Source organism: Myxocyprinus asiaticus, chromosome 20, assembly GCF_019703515.2.
Source record: "Myxocyprinus asiaticus isolate MX2 ecotype Aquarium Trade chromosome 20, UBuf_Myxa_2, whole genome shotgun sequence".
In the NCBI taxonomy this organism is placed as follows: domain Eukaryota; kingdom Metazoa; phylum Chordata; class Actinopteri; order Cypriniformes; family Catostomidae; genus Myxocyprinus; species Myxocyprinus asiaticus.
The window spans coordinates 39,949,872-39,972,716 of NC_059363.1; the positions used below are offsets into that span (position 1 = coordinate 39,949,872).

At 40.0% G+C, this 22,845-nt stretch overlaps 1 protein-coding gene across 7 annotated transcripts in view; it reads left to right on the forward strand.

The window, feature by feature from the left end:
• Window positions 1-22,845, forward strand: part of kif6 (kinesin family member 6) — a 326,246-nt gene that overhangs the window by 293,942 nt on the left and 9,459 nt on the right. For 6 of the 7 annotated variants that reach the window (XR_007892184.1, XM_051646212.1, XM_051646213.1 and 3 more), the window contains 4 exons: window positions 17,193-17,254; window positions 17,633-17,719; window positions 18,891-18,935; window positions 19,225-19,340. Coding sequence is in view for 5 of the 7 variants with exons in the window: in XM_051646212.1 (XP_051502172.1) it covers window positions 17,193-17,254; window positions 17,633-17,719; window positions 18,891-18,935; window positions 19,225-19,340 (310 nt within the window). In the remaining 2 variants the exon portion in view is untranslated. Of the gene's footprint in view, window positions 1-17,192; window positions 17,255-17,374; window positions 17,430-17,632; window positions 17,720-18,890; window positions 18,936-19,224; window positions 19,341-22,845 lie in introns of those variants that run through there. The other variant, XR_007892185.1, reaches the window with a different exon arrangement.

A 22,845-nucleotide genomic window follows, 5' to 3' on the forward strand; every position in this document is an offset into this window, starting at 1 on the left:
ACTGCAAAAGAGATCACCATGAAATCATGAAGAATTAAAACACATGATTTACACAGCACAAGGGATCACTGTACAATTATGAAGAAATTAAAGACATTTACACAGCAGTAAGAAAAACTGCAAGTAGTTCATATTAGAGGGGATCTGTCAAAATTGATTTGATGGGGGGGTGTAGGATTTTATATGTAAATAATTGGTTTAAGAATCTTGGCTGCATTTCACCACCATTATGTGTAGGGAATTAGCGACTTTGTGACAGGGTATATTTACAGCTGCCAGCATTCATCATCAGTTATATGTAGGGGATTTTCATAATGGTTAGCTTACGGCTTTAAGTTATGCCTGCGTCATTTTTCAATCACTAATGCAAATTATTTAGCTCAATATGGGGATTAACGATTGATTTGGGGAATATTAACAGAATTAATGTTTACGTCCAATCAAAGTCTTCGGCCAACGATGAGTTGATATGAATGTAAATTCATACAGTAATACTACTTTCAGTGTGATTGAAAATAATATCACAAATTCGATTTAAACAATGTTTATGAGCATGTGGTTTAAGATCGACAGATTTCTAGGGATCAATATGATTTGATAAAATACACAGTCAAATTCTCTTTGAATACAAACAAGACTTTATTGCTAATCTACAACATAAAACTAAACTAATCAACATAGAAAAACATAAAACAGGTTGGTGAGTGAGCTGTAACAGAAGGTGAATGGAAATGATCTGTAACAGAGTAAATTGAACTTTATGAGGTCTATAGACCATGCCCTGAGAACCATCAATATTTAATTCAGTATACCTCAATATGCAATCGGGTTACCTGAAGTATTCAAATAAAACACCAGCACTATCTAGCACAAGTCTGGAGGTGTACTTGCATTTCGTTGCATTGCTTTGGTTCTTTGGCTGGGTCCTTAGAAAGTTCTGGTTGTGCTCAGTATAAGTTTTGGACCTCTGTTTAAGATCGTGGATGTTGAATAGTTTTGTGCTGGAATAATCAGGTGGGGCTTTGAAGCGATGACTTCAACATCTTTGGAGAAGTCGGACAGGATGGAGTTTGAAAACTCCTGCGATACTCTTAAAGAGAACTCCTTTAGTACACCTTGATTTGAAATGGGGTTAATCAAATTAAAGAAAGCACCAGATTTCAGTGAAAGTCTGGTGGTCTGTACTTGCATTGCATTCGTGCGTTGTTTGGCGTGTGGAGTATTTTGAAGTCCTTTGGCTTGGTTCAGTTCCAGGAGGCCTTTGTTTGGTTCGATGGATGTGTGATGGAATGACCAGGTAGAGCCCCGGAAGTGAGGCCTCCTGCAAGGGAGACCCAGGACTTCCCAGGACAGAGGTCAAAGTGTGTGTAAGCCATAAAGCAGAGAAGAGCCAGCCAGAGGGGTTGTCCAGGCTGGTATTTTAACCATTTCTGTTTGGTCACACCCCAAAGAGGATCTAAGCCAATCAGAGGCAGCTTTTCGGAGGGCCTGTGGTCAAAATGTCCTCCCCTCAAGATAATTAACTTATGACTTTCTACAGTTTCTACAGTTTTCCTGCGCAGAAAAAGAGCATACTTTTATTCTGACTTTTATATAATGAAATCGGTGCAAGAGACATGACATTTGTTAACATTAACATTCTCTATGAAATAAGACAAGCATTTACAAATGAAACATGACATAAATTCTCTTTGTGGTTACTTCACTACACATTAAAATTTGAATATGTGGTCTTACCACAGGAACTAGAAGGGGGTGTAGAAGAAGGTTTGTGCTATCTAGGACAAGTTCCCTTTGTTCTCAAGACGGTTACGTTTAGGCAGATGTACATTTCGTCTCATTTCCACAGGGTTGATTCAGACTTTAGGGCACTGTCTTGGCAGAGTTTTTAAATGTATTGTCCTCAGGAATTCCAGTGTGGACTGCAGGCCTCTGTGTCTTAGTTTTTATAACTTGGAAGGAAATATCAGTGTAAATCCTGAATTCAAATCGTTCTGCATAGAAATTGTTCAATTGAAGAAATTGACACCTGTCATTTAACAAATTAGCAAGTTGTAACTTTTATTTACTAAGTTTTAATGTTCAAAGTCCTCAATATGGTTAATTAATCATTTACATTTATCCTTTTATTCTGAATCATAACAGGTACACTATTTAAACGTGATTATCAACTTAACAATTGAGATAGAGAGAACTATTTCAAAGTAATTCTGCAATAATAATTTGTTTAAATTACTTGTAAATTGTACAATGTTAGATAATTAAACATTTTAGTTACTTTCAAGAGATGTTCTGTACTTGTAAATTGTACAATGTTAGATAATTAAACATTTTAGTTTCTTTCAAGAGATTCTAGTTAGTTATTGTGTCAGCAGACTTCCTCTTCAACAGCTATTTCCTCTTCTAGACATGAGCAGGTTTAGGTCATGTAGCTTTCAGAGAAGATTGATCACGTGTGTCCCGACCAGTATTTCTGACCATCTTAATTTATGACACTGAGAATGCTAAACACAAACTTGTTGACTTCTACAAAAGTACGATTGAAGCAAAATAGATGTAAATACTATTAATTCTGAGTGATATGTGATTTGTTACTTGGTTGCTAAAGTAACCCCATCTAGTTGCTAGGCAGTTACCAGGGTGATACTTATCAAGTCAACTTCCCATCCCTAGTGAAATAAGTCAAACTGGAAGTCTCTATGATTTTCTGGTTCAGAGATATGTGATTTGTTACTTGGTTGCTAGGGTAACCCCATCTGGTTGCTAGGCAGTTACCAACATGATACTTAACATGGTTCCTTTCCATCCTGAGTGAAATAAGTCAACGTGGAAGTCTCTATGATTTTCTAGTGCAGAGATATGTGATTTGTTACTTGGTTGCAAGGGTAACCCCATGTGATTGCTAGGCAGTTACCAGGGTGATACTTATCAATACTACTTAGCATCCTGAGTGAAATAAGTCAACCCGGAAGTCTCTATGATTTTCTGGTGCAGAGATATGTGATTTGTTACTTGGTTGCTAGGGTAACCCCATCTGGTTGTTAAGCAGTTACCGAGGTGATACTTAACATGGCTACTTGCCATCCTGAGTGAAATAAGTCAACTCTGAAATCTCTACGAAGTTATGTTGCAGAGATATGTGATTTGATACTTGGTTGCTATGGTAACCCCATCTGGTTGCTAGGCAGTTACCAAGGTGATACTCAAAAGGCACCTTGCTACCCTTATATTAATGAAAGCAACCCGAAATCTCTATGATGTTCTGGTGCAGAGATATGTTATTTGTTACTTGGTTGCTAGGCTAACCCCATCTGGTTGCTAGGCAGTTACAAAGGTGATACTAATCAAGCCTCCTTTCCATCCTGAGTAATATAAGTCAACCCGAAAATCTCAACAATATTCTGGTGCAGAGATATGCGATTTGTTACTTGGTTGCTAGGGTAACACTACCTGGTTGCTAGGCAGTTACCAAGGTGATACTCAAAAGGCAGCTTGCTACCCTTATTCAAATGAAAGCAACCCGAAGTCTGTATGATGTTCAGGTGCAGAAATATGTGATTTCTACTTGGTTCCTAGGGTAACCCCATCTGGTTGCTAGGCAGTTACCAAGATGATACTTAACATGTCTGCTTGCTCTCCTGAGTGAAATAAGTCAACCTGAATGTCTGTATGGTTTTCTGGTGCAGAGGTATGTGATTTGTTAATTTTTTGCTAGGATAACACCATCTGGTTGCTAGGCAGTTACCAAGATGATACTTAACATGTCTACTTGCTCTCCTGAGTGAAATAAGTCAACCCGGATGTCTGTACGGTTTTCTGGTGCAGAGGTATGTGACTTGTTAATTTTTTGCTAGGGTAACACCATCTGGTTGCTAGGCAGTTACCAAGGTGATATGTAACATGTCAGCTTGCTCTCCTGAATGAAATAAGTCAACCCGGTTGTCTCTACGATTTTCTGGTGCAGATATATGTGATTTGTTACTTGGTTGCTAGGGTATCCCATGTGGTTGCTAGGCAGTTACCAAGGTGACACTTAATGAGGCTCCTTGCTATCCTGAGTGAAATAAGTAAACCCGGAAGTCTCTACAAATTTTTGGTGCAGACATATATGATTTGTTACTTGGTTGCTAGGGTAACCCCATCTGGTTTCTAGGCAGATACCAAGGTGATACTTTTCAAGGCTTCTTGCCATCCTGAGTGAAATAAGTCAACCTGGAAGTCTCTACGATTTTCTGGTGCAGAGATATGTGATTTGTAACTTTTTTGCTGTAGAGATATGTGATTTGTTACTTGGTTGCTAGGGTAACCCCATCTGTTTGCTAGGCAGTTACAAGGGTGATTCTTATCAAGGCTACTTGCCATCCTGAGTGAAATAAGTCAACACAGATGTCTCTACGATTTCTGGTGCAGAGATATTTGATTTGTTTCATGGTTGCTAGGGTAACCCCATCTTGTTGCTAGGCAGATACCAGGGTGATACTTATCAAGGCTCCTTGCCATCCTGAGTGAAATAAATCAGCCCGGAAGTGTCTACGATTTTCTGGTGCAGAGATATTTGATTTGTTATTTGGTTGCTAATGTAACCCCATCTGGTTGCTAGGCAGTTAACAAGGTGATACTTAACATGGCTACTTGCCATCCTGAGTGAAATAATCAACCTGGAAGTCTCTACAATGTTCTGTTTCAGAGATATGTGATTTGTTCTTGATTCCTAGGGTAACCCCATCTGGTTGCTAGGCAGTTACCAAACAAGGCTACTTCCCATCTTGAGTGAAAATAATCAACCCGGAAGTCTCTATGATTTTCTGGTTCAGAGATACATGATTTGTTTCTTGGTTGCTAGGGTAACCCCATCTGGTTGCTAGGCAGTTACTGAGGTGATACTTAACATGGCTTCTTGCCATCCTGAGTGAAATAAGTCAACCTGGAAGTCTCTACGATGTTCTGGTGCAGAGATATGTGATTTGTTTCTTGGTTGCTAGGGTAACCCCATCTGGTTGCTAGGCAGTTACCAGGGTGATACTTATCAAGGCTAATTTACATCCTGAGTGAAATAAGTCAACCCTGAAGTCTCTATGATTTTCTGGTTCAGAGGTATGTGATTTGTTAATTTTGTGCTAGGGTAACACCATCTGGTTGCTAGGCAGTTACCAAGGTGGTACATAACATGTCTACTTACTCTCCTGAGTGAAATAAGTAAACCCGGAAGTCTCTACAATTTTCTGGTGCAGACATAAATGATTTGTTACTTGGTTGCTAGGGTAACCCCATCTGGTTTCTAGGCAGATACCAAGGTGATACTTATTAAGGCTTCTTGCCATCCTGAGTGAAATAAGTCAATCTGGAAGTCTCTACGATTTTCTGATGCAGAGATATGTGATTTGTAACTTTTTTGCTGTAGAGATATATGATTTGTTTCATGGTTGCTAGGGTAACCCCATCTTGTTGCTAGGCAGATACTGAGGTGATACTTAACATGGCTCCTTGCCATCCTGAGTGAAATAAATCAGCCCGGAAGTGTCTACGATTTTCTGGTGCAGAGATATGTGATTTGTTACTTGGTTGCTAGTGTAAACCCATCTGTTTGCTACGCAGTTACCAGGGTGATACTTATCAAGGCTACTTCCCATCCTGAGTGAAATAAATCAATCCGGAATTCTCTATGATTTTCTGGTTCAGAGATATGTGATTTGTTACTTGGTTGCTAGGGTATCCCCATCTGGTTGCTAGGCAGTTACTAGGGTGATACTTATCAAGGCTACTTCCCATCCTGAGTGAAATAAGTCAACCTGGAAGTCTCTATGATATTCTGGTGCAGAGATATGTGATTTTTTTACTTGGTTGCTAGGGTAACCCTATCTGGTTGCTAGTTACCAGGGTGATACTTAACAAGGCTCCTTGGCATCCTGAGTGAAATAAGTCAACCCGGATGTCTCTATGATTTTCTGGTTCAGAGATATGTGATTTGTTACTTGATTGCTAGGGTAACCCCATCTGGTTTCTATGCAGTTACCAAAGTTATACTTAACATGGCTCCTTGCTATCCTGAGTGAAATAAGTCAACCCAGAAGTCTCTACGATTTTCTGGTGCAGAGATATGTGATTTGATACTTATTTGCTACGGTAAACACATCTGGTTGCTAAGCAGTTACCAAGGTGATACTCAAATGGCACCTTGCTACCCCCATTCTAAATGAAAGCAACCCGAAGTCTATATGATGTTCCGGTGCAGAAATACAGTGCATCCGGAAAGTATTCACAGCGCTTCACTTTTTCCACATTTTGTTATGTTACAGCCTTATTTCAAAATGGATTAAATTCATTATTTTCCTCAAAATTCTACAAACAATACCCCATAATGACAACGTGAAAGAAGTTTGTTTGAAATCTTTGCAAATTTATTAAAAATAAAAAACAAAAAAATCACATGTACAGAAGTATTCACAGTCTTTGCCATGACACTCAAAATTGAGCTCAGGTGCATCCTGTTTCCACTGATCATCCTTGAGATGTTTCTACAACTTGATTGGAGTCCAACTGTGGTAAATTCAGTTGATTGGACATGATTTGGAAAGGCACACACCTGTCTATATAAGGTCCCACAGTTAACAGTGCATGTCAGAGACACAGGACGTGACGCCATGCAAGGAGCAGACGTGTGAGCGACGAGCTCTGTGCACTTTGCTGAATTTTCGATTATTTTCATGTTATAATCTGGTGAATTTTGAAATACCCAGTTACACATTTGTCCTTTGTTGCAAAACATGGCAAAAAAGTCAAAATCTTCGAGCTCTGGAGACATTAAAAGACACTTACGTGTTCAGGATGAAAGCCCCGACAGGCCTACAGACCAGGGACTGAATTTGGATGGCGCGGCGGGAGAGGAGATCCAGCGTCAGATGTCCAACATGTCGGTGATGTTGACGAAGATTCTTGCTGACTTGGAGGATCTCGCTGTAATACGTCGATCGATTACGGCGATGGAAATAAAATTCTCTGAGTTAGGTACAAGAGTGACTGATGTTGAAAAACGAATCGATTTTCTGGAATCTTCGGAGAGGGAATTAACCGCTAATCCACCTGCGACCAAAGTTGATTTGGAACATCTTGAAAAGCTTGAAGATCTTGAGAATAGAAACCGCAGGAATAACATTCGAATTGTTGGAATTCCGGAGCATGAGGAGGGCAGAGATATGGTGAAATTCCTAGATGAGTTTTTCCCGAGTCTGCTCGACATGACAGGCCACAAGCTGGAAATCGAGCGAGCTCATAGAGTACCAGCTCATAGATCTGCTGAGGGAGACAGGCCCAGATCAATTCTGGCCAGGTTTCTGAGATCATCCGATAAAGATCTTGTGTTGCGCCAGGTGAGGAGCAAAGGGAAGCTTTCTTGGAAGAACCATAATATTTTCTTGTTCCCAGACTTTGCGAGTTCGACAAGAGAGAAACGCGATCGGTTCACGGAATGTAAGAAACTCTTACATCAGAAAAAGATCTTGTTTGCTGTGATGTTTCCGGCCAAACTGAGAATAGAAACGAAGGTCGGTCGCAAAGTATTGACATGTCCAAAACAGGCAATATCTTTTATAGAATCAATGTTTGAGTAAACTATTGGATATTTCTCATGTGAGTGGGTCTGACTTGCTGTACTTACTCTTGAGGAAGCTGAGCAACATTTTGGGTTTTTTGCGTTGGCTCCGCCTAGCGGCTGGAGCTTGTTTTGTGATTAACACTTTTCCTTAAAGAAACTTTTGCATTGATGAAAGATTACTTTTGCATTGAAGTTCCCGGACAGTTTGAGAGTGGACACTACTTATGACAACAAAATATCTACATGCTCACACAAAGGATGTCTTTTATAAAGTTGACGGATTGTGTAAGTCATGGTATATATGTTTATGCGGCCTCCGAGTGAATTGGCTTGACCATCCGGGGAACCGGGATGCCGGTTTTGTTTCTTTTTGTATTGGCTCCGCCTAGCGGCTGGAGCTTGTTCTGTTGAATAACACTCCTTTGGAACAGCTGTGGATTAATCTGTTCATTCTTCGTGCTTATTCCTCCTGCTGGCTATAGTTTGTTTTGTTGAGTTTTTTTTTTTTTTTTTACGAGACATTGGAATGATTACATCATCCGCTGAACCCATAACAGCTGGCTCATGGAACATTCGTTTGTCTGTCCGAGGAATCTGATCGGTTTATATCAGCTGGAATTTGTTTTGTTGATGATCACACCTTTGAGACAGTTCTGTGAATGAATATGCACATTCTTTGTGTTCATTCTTCCTATTTGCTGGGTTTATTGTACAAAGTATTTTCTGTTATGTAATTTGTGAGGCAAAATTGAGCAATCCGATGGCAAAGTTGTCGTGGGGACTCGTGGGCGTTCATGGACCTTTTGAGTTTAAAGGGATTGTCGCCAGTTGGCGCTTTCATGCGTGGGGTTAATGTGCACGTTTTTCTTTTTTCTGTTTGTTTTGTTGGGGGGGATGTTCGGGGGTTGATTGTTTCACTAATGGGGAATGTGGTCTGTATAATTGAGTTTTTCACACACAATTTATTTTTTTTATTATTATATCAATATGTCAAATGTTAATATGAGTGTACTATCTCTCTCCACATGGAATGTAAATGGGTTGGGTCACCCCATAAAAAGAAGGAAGGTTATTACTTAAACGTAAGAAATATGATATAGTGTTTCTTCAAGAAACACATCTCTCCCCACAGGAAGCTAAATTTGGGAAGATATGGGGTGGACATGTTTTTTTTAGTGCTGGCTCAAGTAAGAGCAAGGGAGTCATTATACTGGTAAATAAACATTTACAATTCAAATTTCTCAGACAGATTAAAGATAAATTAGGAAGAGTCATTATTGTGTTAGTTGAAATTCAAGGGCAAAGGTTGATTTTGGCTAATATTTACGCACCTAACGCTGATGATCAGGGCTTTTTTATAGATCTTGAAGGGATGTTGCAAGCCGCTGGCACCACTCATGATATAATATTGGGAGGGGACTTTAATCTTTTGATGGACTCAGTCCTTGATCATAGTGAAGCAAAAGTATGTAAACCCCCTAGAGCAACATTGACGCTTCACAGGATGTGTAAAAATCTTGGTCTTACGGATATTTGGAGACTTTTGAACCTATCTGGTAGGGACTAACATTTTTTTCATCAGTCCATAAGATTTATTCTAGAATAGATTTTTTTTTTTGATATCCAAATCCCTAATTTCATCTGTTGTGGATTGCTCAATTGGAAACTTTTTAGTCTCAGATCATGCCCTGGTGAGTTTAGAGGTGGTGCCACATATAGAGAAAAAGAAATCATATAGTTGGCGCCTTAATGTGTCCCTTTTGCAAAATCCTGATTTCCAACAAATGTTAAAGACTGAAATCAATGTTTATATGGAGACCAACTGGTCCTCGGTATCCTCTGTGGGCGTGGCTTGGGAGGCACTTAAGGCGGTTCTTAGGGGTCGTATCATACAGTATGCTTCATTCATCAAAAAATCCAATACATGAGAATATTAAAAGTGCTGAGGCAGAGCTGAAGCGCCGTATGTCAGCTGATGGCCTCAGAGAACTGACCCAATTGAAATATAGATATAATACTGTTTTGTCACGGAAAGTGGAGTTTCGGTTATTCAGGGCAAGACAGTCATACTTTGAGTCGGGTGACAAAGCAGGAAAGCTTTTGGCTAGATATATAAAGCAGAGAGAGTCTCTTTCTATCATTCCCTCAGTGAAATCTGCTGGTTGTGAAATTTTTACTTCAGCCATTGATATTAATAATGCCTTTAAAGAGTTCTATATTGATCTTTATAGTTCCACATCTTCGTCTACTGATGAAGATATTAGAAACTTTGTGGAACCATTAGAACTCCCTAAACTGACGATTGAACAAAAAAACTCTCTTGATTCTGAGATAACCTTGGAGGAGCTTGATGAGGTAATCAAGTCCCTACCTACTGGCAAGGCTCCGGGGCCAGATAGTTTTGCCGCTGAATTTTTCAGATCTTATGCTACAGAACTGGCTCCACTTTTGTTAGAAGTTTATACTGAATCATTAAAGAATGGAACGCTTCCGCCAACCATGACACAAGCCCGGATCAGTCTGATTCTTAAAAAAGACAAAGATCCAAGTGAGTGTAAAAGTTACCATCCAATCTCCCTGATCCAACTAGATGTAAAAATATTGTCAAAAATTCTTGCTAATCGATTAAGTAAAGTTATGACATCTCTTATACATATAGATCAGGTGGGGTTTATTAGGGGCCGTAGCTCTTCTGATAACATCAGGCGTCTCATCAATATTATGTGGTCAGTGGCGAATGATCAGTCTCCGGTCGCTGCCATCTCACTTGACGCCGAAAAGGCATTTGATATGGTAGAATGGGATTATCTTTTTAAGGTTTTGGAAATGTATGGGTTCGTAAATACTTTTATTGGATGGATTAAGTTACTTTATAGACACCCTGTAGCAGTGGTACAAACAAATGGATTAATTTCAGATTATTTTGCTTTGGATAGGGGAACTCAGCAGGGCTGCCCTCTTTCCACATTATTGTTCTGTCTTGCCCTGGAACCATTAGCAGCCGTGATAAGAAAGGAGGATGATTTTCCAGGGGTGGTGGCGGGAGGTGTGGCGCATAAACTTCTGCTTTACGCAGATGATATTTTATTATTTGTCTCTGAACCTACTAGATCTATGCCTTGCCTCCACAGAATTATTAATTCCTTTTCTAAATTCTCAGGATACAAAGTTAATTGGTCTAAATCCGAAGCTTTGGCTCTGACAGTATACTGTCCAGTAACGGTTTTTCAGCCCGGTGCCTTCCAGTGGCCCAAACAGGGTATTAAGTATTTGGGGATTTTATTCCCAGCAAATTTGTCTGATTTAGTTAGTGTTAATTTTGACCCTTTAATAAAAAGGTTTTCGAGCGATGTGGGCAGGTGGGCTTCATTACATTTATCGATGATTGGGAAGGTTAATGTTATTAAAATGAATTGTATTCCAAAATTCAACTACCTGCTACAGTCCCTACCTGTAGATGTCCCCCTCTCTTATTTCAAGCAATTTGATAGCATAGAGAAGTCCTTCATTTGGAATGGTAAACGTCCCACATTGCATTTTAATAAGTTACATAGGCCGATTGACAAAGGTGGGCTAGGACTACCCAAGATTTTGTTTTATTACTATGCGTTCAGTCTCAGACATTTGGCTCATTGGTCACTTCCACCAGAGAGAGCCCCTCCCTGGTTTGTTATTGAACAGGCAGTTCTTGCCCCTATTTCGCCGTTACAAAGCATCTCTATCAAACTAATTGGAAAAGTTAAGTTACTCCGTTATTTCGCATTTACACTCGATATGGACTAAAGTGTCCAGATTGTTTAAATTGGACACTTATTTAAATGTTGCCTCGAGCATATGGCAAAACCCAAGATTGTGCATTGGCAGTCCCCTTTCTGCTGGCCAGAGTGGATTGTGAGGGGGGTTGCTACACTCAGTGACCTATATGAAAGTGGTGTGTTGAGATCGTTTGAAAACTTGGTCCAACATTTTGGGATCCCCAGACCTCAGTTTTATAGGTATGTACAATTGCACTACCTGCTTTGTACTATTTTTGGGAGTAGCACACACCCCCTGAGGAGGCACATGCTTTGGGAGAGGTGATTGCGGCTTTTGGAAAAGGTCATGAGGCATCAGTGTACTACTCCCTGTTAATTCAGAGTATGTGGGATGGAGTTTTAACTTCTATTAAGAAAGTATGGGAGAAAGATTTGAATTTGGTATATGAGGATGGAGTGTGGACTAAGATTCTGAAAAATGTCAAGTCTGCATCTAGAGATGCAAGGGTTCGGTTTATGCAATTTAAGATTTTACAAAGATTTTATTGGACCCCTTCTAGATTATACAGGCTTGGTCTTAAAGACACACCCACATGCTGGCGATGCCAATCAGAAGTTGGAGACATAGCCCATGTTTTTTGGGGATGCGTTAAGATCCAAGATTTTTGGTTAAAGATTCAGAATTATTTGCGTGACATTCTGGACACTCAAATTTTACTTTGCCCCAGACTTTGCATTTTGGGCAATGGGGAAGTTATAAATTCGGGTGACAAATATATACAAAATTGGGTTCTGACTAGCGTGATGATCGGTAGACAAATTATTTTAAGGGGATGGAAGTCAGACGGAGCGCCACCATTTCCAGAGTGGTGTGCGGAGATGGGGAGGGCGGCGGCTTATGAGAGGATGATAGATGGATGGCTGGGGCGGGAGGACTTATTTTTCAGGAAATGGGGTAGGTATTTGGCAGTTTTGGAGGACTCTAGCGGAAGGGATGAGGAGGGAGATGTTTAGTTAATTATGTATATTTATTATATATTTTATTTTTTATTTATTTTGATTTTTTATTTTATTGTTTGTGTGTGTGTATTATTTTATGTGACCACAGGGGTGTTCTTTGGGGTAGGGCGGGGTTGGTGTTTGGGGAGGGATATTAATGAGTGTTAAAAGTTAAATGTTGATTCTGTGTATATATGTTGTGTTTTTCTCTGTTGTGCTTTCTTTTTGAATCAATAAAAAATGTTAATTACAAAACAGTGCATGTCAGAGCACAAACCAAGCCATGAAGTCCAAGGAATTGTCTGTAGACCTCCGAGACAGGATTGTATTGAGGCACAGATCTGAGGAAGGGTACAGAAAAATGTCTGCAGCATTGAAGGTCCCAATGAGCACAGTGGCCTCCATCATCCGTAGATGGAAGAAGTTTGGAACCACCAGGACTCTTCCTAGAGCTGGCCGCCCGGCCAAACTGAGCGATCAGGGGAGAAGGGCCTTAGTCAGGGAGGTGACCAAGAACCCGATGGTCACTCTGACAGAGCTCCAGTGTTTCTCTGTGGAGAGAGGAGAACCTTCCAGAAGAACAACCATCTCTGCAGCACTCCACCAATCAGGCCTGTATGGTAGAGTGGCCAGATGGAAGCCACTCCTCAGTAAAAGGCACATGACAGCCCACCTGGAGTTTGCCAAAAGGCACCTCAAGGACTCTCAGACCATGAGAAACAAAGATTGAACTCTTTGGCCTGAATGGCAAGTGTCATGTCTGGAGGAAACCAGGCACCGCTCATCACCTGGCCAATACCATCCCTACAGTGAAGCATGGTGGTGGCAGCATCATGATGTGGAGATGTTTTTCAGCGGCAGGAACTGGGAGACTAGTCAGGATCGAGGGAAAGATGAATGCAGCAATGTACAGAGACATCCTTGATGAAAACCTGCTCCAGAGTGCTCTGGACCTCAGACTGGGGCGAAGGTTCATCTTCCAACAGGACAACGACCCTAAGCACACAGCCAAGATAACAAAGAAGTGGCTACGGGACAACTCTGTGAATGTCCTTGAGTGGCCCAGCCAGAGCCTAGACTTGAACCCGATTGAACATCTCTGGAGAGATCTGAAAATGGCTGTGCACCGACGCTCCCCATCCAACTTGATGGAGCTTGAGAGGTCCTGCAAAGAAGAATGGGAGAAACTGCCCAAAAATGTGTGCCAAGCTTGAAGCATCATACTCAAAAAGACTTGAGGCTGTAATTGGTGCCAAAGGTGCTTCAACAAAGTACTGAGCAAAGGCTGTGAATACTTATGTACATGTGATTTTTTTTGGTTTTTATTTTTAATAAATTTGCAAAGATTTCAAACAAACTTCTTTCACGTTGTCATTATGGGGTATTGTTTGTAGAATTTTGAGGAAAATAATGAATTTAATCCATTTTGGAATAAGGCTGTAACATAACAAAATGTGGAAAAAGTGAAGCGCTGTGAATACTTTCCGGATGCACTGTATGTGATTTGTTACTTGGTTGCTAGGGTAACCCCATATGTTTGCTAGGCAGTTACCAAGGTGATACTCAAAGCTCTTTGCTACCCTGAGTCAAATGAAAGCAACCCGGAAGTACCAAGGTTATACTTATCAAGGGTTAGGATACTGTTTTTGTTTTTTGTTCCTTGAACCATTTTCTTGGTCCCTGGCCACTTGTAGTTGTCTTTGCATTTGAAGCTGGGGTTCTAAGAGTATTTTAACATTGAAAACAATTACAGATTTCACGCTACAGTATGTTTGAACAGTCTGTTTAGTCCAAACAATATCTTGACAATTGTCCAAAGAAAGGAAGCCATCCTTAACCATAAAACATGCAGTGATTCTCTGTGCCGGATGTTCAGAAATATGCTTTTGGTGCCCAAATTTCTTAATGCTGCTCATTAGCATCTGACCTTTCCCTATGGCAGAGTTTTTGTTTATTCCTGTTAAAAGGAAATAGAAATCTCTTGACCAGACATTTGACAAGCTGTGGAACACTTTTCCTCAATCCTTTTCAGTTTTTCCTTTGGATTGCATGCATATTTTTGCATGTATTTTTTGGGTTTGTCTATTGAGTTTCAAGTTGAGAATATGTAGGTTACAACGTGGCTTAAGGCTCCCTGGGGTAAAAGTCTCCTTTGATTTTATTTTCTCCCAAAACACTAAATAGCATCAAAAACTACCACAGCCTGAGTGACTCCAGCCAGGTCTCCTAAGCAACCAAATTGGCCCGGTTGCTAGGGAAGGTAGAGTCACATGGGGTAACCTCCTCGTGGTCGCTATAATGTTTGGTTCTCACTCTCGGTGGGGCGCGTCGTGAGTTGTGCGTGGATGCTGTGGAGAATAGAATGAAGCCTCCACACGTGCTACATCTCCGCGGTAACGCGCTCAACAAGCCATGTGATGAGATGCGCTGATTGACGGTCTCAGACGCGGAGACAACTGAGATTCGTCCTCCACCACCCGGATTGAGGCGAGTCATTATGCCACCATGAGGACTTAGAGCGCATTGGGAATTGGGCATTCCAAATTGGGGAGAAAAGGGGAGGAAAAAAAAAACAAACACTACCACAGCACTTTCCCAAACACCTGTTTGCCACTATAGAATGCAAAATTGTAATGTTCCATGAGATCATTGTGTATTATGTGTAGGGCTTTACTGGTTGTTTAGAGCAGTGTTACTATCAGAAATAATTAATAATTATTTCTTTAGTTATTAATTAATATTTAAATTAAATAATAGAATCTAACTCAAATCCTCACTTGCCGCACCATTAAATGTAATGCGCTACGCTCAGGAGGGGGTTTGGTTATTAGCAATAATTAATAGAACATTGATGAGAATCAATGTTAGCTTTTTTTAATCCTTTAAATCAACAATTATCAAAGATACTCATCAATTATTAACATCGATGAAACATTGATTAAAATGAACACTAGCTTATTGATTCTTCAAATTCAACACAGAAGATCTCATTCGTGATAACAGTACATTACAGTAATACCTTGAGTATTATTAGCAGCAATGAGCGGACTCGGCGGTCCATAAACTGTACAAGCAATAACCTTGATACACAAGAATAACACACTATAATATTCTATCTCTGATAGAATCGCATGACTTGAATCGCATGAGGATTCAGCTAGAATGTGTGTTCATCCGTCATTTGACTCCGACTCGGTTTCTCGAGGCTCAGGTGATGACGGGAGGCCGTTTCCTCGTTCTGTCTGTGGGCGGTACAGCTGCTGATTCTCAGCAGGCTGGCGAGAAATCTTTTATCTCCTCACTTCTGCAGGCAAACGGATGAAGATGCGGATTGCTCAGCATTCTCCTTCGGATCCGTTAGAGTGTTGGGTGGAACACAGTAATCTCAACTCGTCCAGCGAGATGGATGTTTTATGGCCACAGTTTCAAGTCGGACTTTACTTCCTTGTGCCACGAGGCTACACCTGAGAGCAGCGATGAGCTGCGTCTACGCACGGCGAGCAAAGTTGCTGGAAGCTAATCCCAGAAGCATCTCAGAGTTATTTCTACTCCCGGTGACGTCATGGTTGAGGGCCGTTCTGTTGTGTGCCTCATCCAATAGGAGTTAAGAGTTCGATCCTTTAGTGAGCAAATCTTCATGGGATTTGTAGTCTGTTTTGGACTCCCTTTGTTTAATTTTGGCACGGTTTTTATCAGTAAGATTTATGACTTTGTATGTGGGCCTCAGTTAGGTTTTATGACCGTGTTAGGCCTACCTTTGTCTTCTATCTGAATACATGATGCCCAACATATGTCTAAAGGTTGATTTTCAGGCAATTTGATCTCATATTTAATCATGTTTTAAATATTGCCAATTTATGTAGCTAATGAATATCCTGGAAATTATCAAAGTTTTTATTTTAAGACAATATACTTAGTTGTAATTTATTTTATTATCTTTTTTAAACAAAAACAAACATGTACATACATTTATATGCTCAGATATACATTCTCGTCTATGTGTACTTATTAATCGTACATATTGATCTCATAGACGTATACATATGTATGTACAGTATATACAGTACATATAGACACACATAAACTAAGCTAAGGCAGTTCCATCAAAATTTTAACTATCCTGCTCCAGCAATTCACAGTACCTTTCTTTGCCCCATTGATTCATGCTCTACTGTGTTCTAGGCAAGCTATATTGTAAAACAAAGACAACAATATCTGTTTATGTTGGTATCTGGAGCAATCCATGATTGCAGAATAGTTTTTTTGGCTGCAGTAAAGGCTGTCATTTCCAATAAGTGACAGGATAGTATTTGGTGTAAAAAGACCCTCTTTTGCAGAGGCTAAAGCCTTTTACCCCCAAATGAAGGAGGCCTTTACCCCAGGTGTGAGGTAAATGGCCCCCTCGCCACCATTTAAAAAAAATTAATTTTATTCAAAACAACCGTTAAAAAAATAACTGTTGTTATTTCATTTCACATAAATTATGTTACTCCATCAATATTCAATGAAAATAGATGTATTTCTCTAATCTTGATACACTTTGTGACCAGAAAAATTTTCCTTAAGGTGTGCCTTTAGCCCCGTTGTGACCTACTGTCTGAGTGTAGCAGAATGACTTTAAATATTCCACTGAAGTGTTAGGAAAAATTATTTGGCAAGATCTAACAAATTCTTGCAACTGAGATGTAAAAGTGGCAGCAATTTAATTAAGGTATGTACTAGGATGTTATTTACACTCAGCTTTCAGCTCTTTTTTCAATGAGTGCTTTGCTAAATGAAAACACCAAACTAAATCAAATTTTAATTGGTAGCTGGATTCAAGTATATTTGTATCATTCTGCCATCAGGGTCATCATGCACAGAACACAGGACAGAGTCACGCCAGCCCTCTCAGCTGCATGTTAATCAGGTGAGACTATCTCAATACATTGCAGACTAAACCAGAAAAAAGACTGCAATAAAATGTTATGTAGCATTTTGATTTGGTGACAGCAGAATGGCTGAATGACATTAATTTATCCTGCTGTAGTTGAAACTGCCAGACTGATTGACTGCAATGGGTGCCGCTGCTGCCTGTAGGCAAGGCAAGGCAAAAAAATCCCAACAAAGTTTCTGAGCTGTGTACATCAACTAGTGATCAGATTCTGCTAGATTATAGATTCTGCAGATTTGCAAATACTCAAGATTTGCAGTAACTACAAAACATTTTACTAACACATGGACCAATAGTTTGAATGGTTTTGCTTTTAGCAACGGTTATTTTTTTATTTTTATTTTTTTTTTACAGAGACACAAATTCAAAAGGTTATGACAATTTCTACCCTGAGGAGAGAAGACAAAAGGAGCAAACTTCTTTCTATGCCAGAGATCAGAGGTAAATCCTCACAAACATGATCCTACAAAAATTAATAAAATGTAATTGTTACAGCTGAATCAGTTGGTCATTCATATATACATTGTAGGATGGAGTAGTATAATACTTAAAGATCTGAGCATGTAACTGAAGGGTTATAGCAGGGGTGTCCAAACTTTTAAAAACAGAACAGAATTTGCCCCTTGAAATACATAGTATAAACACTGGGTATCGCTATTAAAAACACCCAAATCTCACAGCCCATCACCAACTAGTTGCCACCAGTTTCATCCACTGCTCGAGTTTAACAGGAGTGCAGAAAACTCCAGATTTCCACTTATGAAACTGCATGCAAAAGCAATGATGTGTTCTTGGACTGATATTGTTATTGATACTGTGCCAATGCATTCGTTCTTGTCCCCTGAGAAAGAAGAAGAAGAAAAAAAGGCACCTGGTGTCACGAATCCCGCCTCTGTAGTTCCTCCCACTCACCACCAGAGGGCTCCATCACTGTATTGACTGTAACTCTCTGGACTCCATTTCCCATAATCCCCGTACCAGGCACTGATTACTTCCTCACCTGTTGCCTATCTACTCAGCTATTTAAGACTCACTCTCACTCTCTGTCTTTGTGAAGTCCTGTTTTGCCCTGGCTGACATTTCTGAGTGTTATCTGTATTTACTTCCTGACCTGTGTATGATCCTGGACTGTTTACCCTGTTTTGACCCTTTGCTACCTGCCTACTATTACTGCTTTGTTTACCTGGATATTACCTGTGATTGTCTGCCGCCTGACCTGACCTCTTGCCTGTTTTGTGACTATCTCTCTGATTTACCTTGGATATTACTATTGCTGGTGATTGACTCCTGCCTGTCTATATTACTACGTTTATGGTTAATAAAGTTGCACATGGATCTCAACCCTGCTGATTCATTACACCTGGGTCACAGGGTCAAGGTGATGCATGAGCCACATTGTGTCGTGAGCAGAGCAAAGCAAAGCAAAGATCCCTGGACTTTTTTTTTTTTTTTTTTTTTTTGAGTGAACTGTAAGTTGCTTTGGATAAAAGCACCTGGTGACTTCCATCTTGTGGATTGTACAAATGAAACTGATAACAAAAATAAATGTTAAGCTCTATCTAAATTCAACTTTTTTTTTAATAGGACTAAAAGTATTTTTTTCCTCTTTCAGAAATGGAGACAATACATCCAATCCTGTGACCACCACAAAACTGAGGTAAAAGCACCTCTTATAAAATAAAACTACACTCAAACGTGTGTGTGTGTGAGATTTGTTGTTAGCATTATTTATATATGTATTATTGTGAGAATATAAAAAGATGAAGTTTTGAAATTAGTAAACCAATAACCGTTAAAGTGACCTTTCATTGCAATCTTGGTTACTATTGAAACAGTTAATATACAGTGGAAAGGGTCTTTTATTGTGGTGTTGCCAAATCACTGAGAAATTATGGACCAACTCGCAGATCCTTACAATTCCCAAAGGATCATGTCTTGTGTTTTAGAGCTTTGCTCTCAACTGGCCTCTCATCAACCTCTATACCTCTAACTGGAGATAAACAGACTGATGCTGATATATTGGCCTTTGTCAAAGCCAGACACAACCTACTAAACAGGACAGGTATTTTATACATCACACACACACACAGGCTTGTTTCACTATATAGGTGAGGACATTTCATAGACTTCCATTGATTTTCATAGCAGGCTAATGATATCTTCTCTCTCATAACCCAACCCTCACAGAAACCTGTGCACATCAGTAGATTTAAAGCTAAACTAGACTTGGTCAGTTTGAGCCTTTTTTTTTTTTACTAGTGAGGACCAACAAAAATGTCCTCACTGGTGGGTTTTCAACAGGTTTCACTATATATATAGATAGATTTTTTTTTTTTTTTTTTTTAATGTCCTAATATAGTGAAACTTCATCCACTTCTGCCCATAGCCCTCTACATTGAGTAAATCACTCAAATGCAACCAAATTTTGCACTCTGCAACAAAATTCTGTTATTAGCCTCTGGCTATGAAATATTCAGATTTCACTGGCCAGTGGTTGAGTTATGTAGTGGTGAAGAACTTTGCATCAAAATCTTCTCACTGCATGCTGTGTCTTGAGTGTGTACGCTAAGGAAATTTGCCTGTGGTGGCTGCAGTGGTTACTCATGAGTTGTCGTGGATTGTGGTGTCACCATCACTTTAGATGAGCCATGATATGCCATAGTTACATTTATATTGCGTTTTTAAAAAGGTCAACTCTGATTTTGCTTAAACTTTTCCATGGATTTTCACAACATTCTCCATTTTACAGCATGTCTACAGACCAGCGTAACGCGCCTGTTGGACAAGTGTTGCAAAACTTGAGAGCTTGTAGATATGAATCGAATTTGAGAACTTTTACAATAAATATTTGTACACACAAGTCAATGCACATTATACAAGTAAAATTTTCTTTAACTTGTAACGTGTCCAAAGATCCACACACTCCATTTTCATTTAATAATGTCTCTTTTAACCCTCTGGAGTCTGAGGTGTTTTTTGGATCCTGGAGATGTTTTGACATGCCTTGACATCTGTGCTTATTTCAGTTACTTACACCATATTAATTGCAAAAGTCTTCTTACACTGTATTCAGCACAAATTTTGCTACAATAATATGAGCAACATGTATTGTTGTGTTTGAAAAAATCAAGTTTAAACTTGATAGGGCCATAAAACACAAATTTTTCACAAGATTTGAGTGCTGAATTTAGTAGACCAGTGTTTTTGTTACAACATATTGCGAAAACCATTCATTCACAAACACTACATTTTACTTTTGTATGACACCTTTTGTTTTAGAAAAGCTGTATGCAAGAGAGTGGCAATGGTCATGAATACTGATGTACTCCACACCTAGGGTGATAATGGCCCATGCCCTAATGGGGCTACCAATGTGGAATGCCACAGATTTTTTTTTATTTACAACAGTGCACAATATAACAACTATAACTAACAATTTTTTTTTTTTTTTTGTGTGTGTAAATATTAGGGAAAGAGATGCAATTTTTCAAATATTGCAAACAGGTTTGAGACGGCAAGATGCATTTAGTGTAACATGAATATAATGCTTGTTCAAACTAAAAGATTTTGTTTGAACTGTAAGATCATGACTTAAAGTCTTTGATGTCCATCCTGAATTAACTGACAAATGCACACAGATACATTGTCCTTTGTTATTTGGTTGAAGGCTTTAGTTGGAATTTAATTGATTGTCTATGTATTCCATTTTAAAAGAGTGTTGTCCAAGGTGACGCTGGCAGAGGTCAGTGAGGTGCATCGCAGTTCATTTTGGGGAGTCCATCTTAAGTCCAAGGTTCAGGCAATGGCCAGTGAATATCCCATGTCTTACAGTTGGAGTTTGCAGCAGTTCATCCTCTGTGAAGTCCATCGTAGTAGACTGAAGTGATGTCTGACTTACACAGGATGCAGTTAGTCGTCATCACTCAGCGACACGCAGTATGAGTTGGACATCAGGCAGGACTGGAGCTGGATTTGGTAGGCTCTGGTAACCTCAGGATATGTATCCCGAGGTTGAAACAGGAAAACAAATAGAATAATATTAGCATAGATGCCATCATGCATTTTATGCAATATGAGAAGTGTTTCCGGTTCCAACAGACTAATGCAGCATAACCATGGGTTGATAGATAAATCTGGTGTATGCCTGACTGAATAAATCTTTAGTCTAGACTTAAACTGGGAGTATGTTTTGGAATCAGACACGTCGCTAGGAAGACTGTTCCATAGTTTAGGAGCCGAAAAGGATCTCCCCCTTTTTGTGGGTTTTGATATTCTAGGCATTAACAGGCCAGAATTTTGTGACCCTAATGAACGTGATGGAATACAGCGTGATAGAGGGTTGCTTAAATACTGTGGAGTTATACCATTCAAAGCTATGCAAGTAATTAACAAATTTAAAATACGAAATTGAATATGAAACTTCTTCCCTTACAGAGGAATCTGAGAGACTGTAATAAGCCTGCTGTGCTTCCCTGGTTGGTTAGGGGTCTGATGCAGGCCCACTCATTCTTATCCCACCCCTCGTGACGAGCAACCACCTCAAAAGGTATAAAAGTAATGCCTCCACATCATCCTGTGCTATGAACTTTGTTGGAACCAGTGGGGCAGACTGTCTTGGCCATGGCTTCGGCTCGAAGCTGCACAAGCTCATGTTCCATTCTTTCCTGACTGGCGGCAAAGTTTTTCCTGGCCACTCACCAACTGCTCTGTAATCCTCTGTCATGTAGCCAGCTCGGCAAGATGGCAGATGATGTCTTCCATTTCGGGTGGAAGGGGTGCTGCTGAAACACTGAGAAACGGGGTTAGGAAGTTCTTTTGGCTTTGACAATCTTGCCTGCATTCTCCACCACTACGGTGGGGGAAGAAAAGAGGTGCAGAGGAGTCCATTCATTTACAAAAATAGGGCAGACAGAGGTGAAAGAGTTGTGCGTTGTGGAGTTTGTCAAATTCCTAGAAGAGGGTAATGTAGAAGTGGGGAAATCAGCATGGAAGAGGGGAGGCTTCGACAAACAGGTGCCGGGAGAGTGGAGGATAGGTGTGGGACTTTGTTGTTGAGCTTGAGGGAACAGCGCCTTGAGGTACTGGGGTCAGTCCGTATCTGGAAGTGAGAGGAAACACTCAGTACGTTTCTGGTGTGGAGTCAGAGCTCATCTGGGGTGTGACTGAGTCTGGCTTTTGTAGCTTGTGCTTGATGAGGCTCATGCACTTCAGCTGTGCCCAATCAAGGTGCTCCCTCCATTTTAAGTGCTTGTTGCCAAGGGCGATGCTGTTGGACACACGGCTTGCTTGCTGCACAGCCAAGGCAATAAATAAATGGAGGACTTAAACAGGACCGGCCTGTTAAGCGTCTGAATTGTATTGGTAGACATCATGATCAGTTGAGTGTCAGCTGATTGTGAGCTTGATTCACGTGACCTGCCTGAACTGACACTATGCTTGATTTTATTGTAGTCTATTGTACATATACTGTATGTTTGTGTGGGTAGAGTTGAGACATTTAATATTTTACCACCATTGTAATCGCCCGTATTTCTGTTATACAGGCTTTATAGACTCTCACCCAGAAG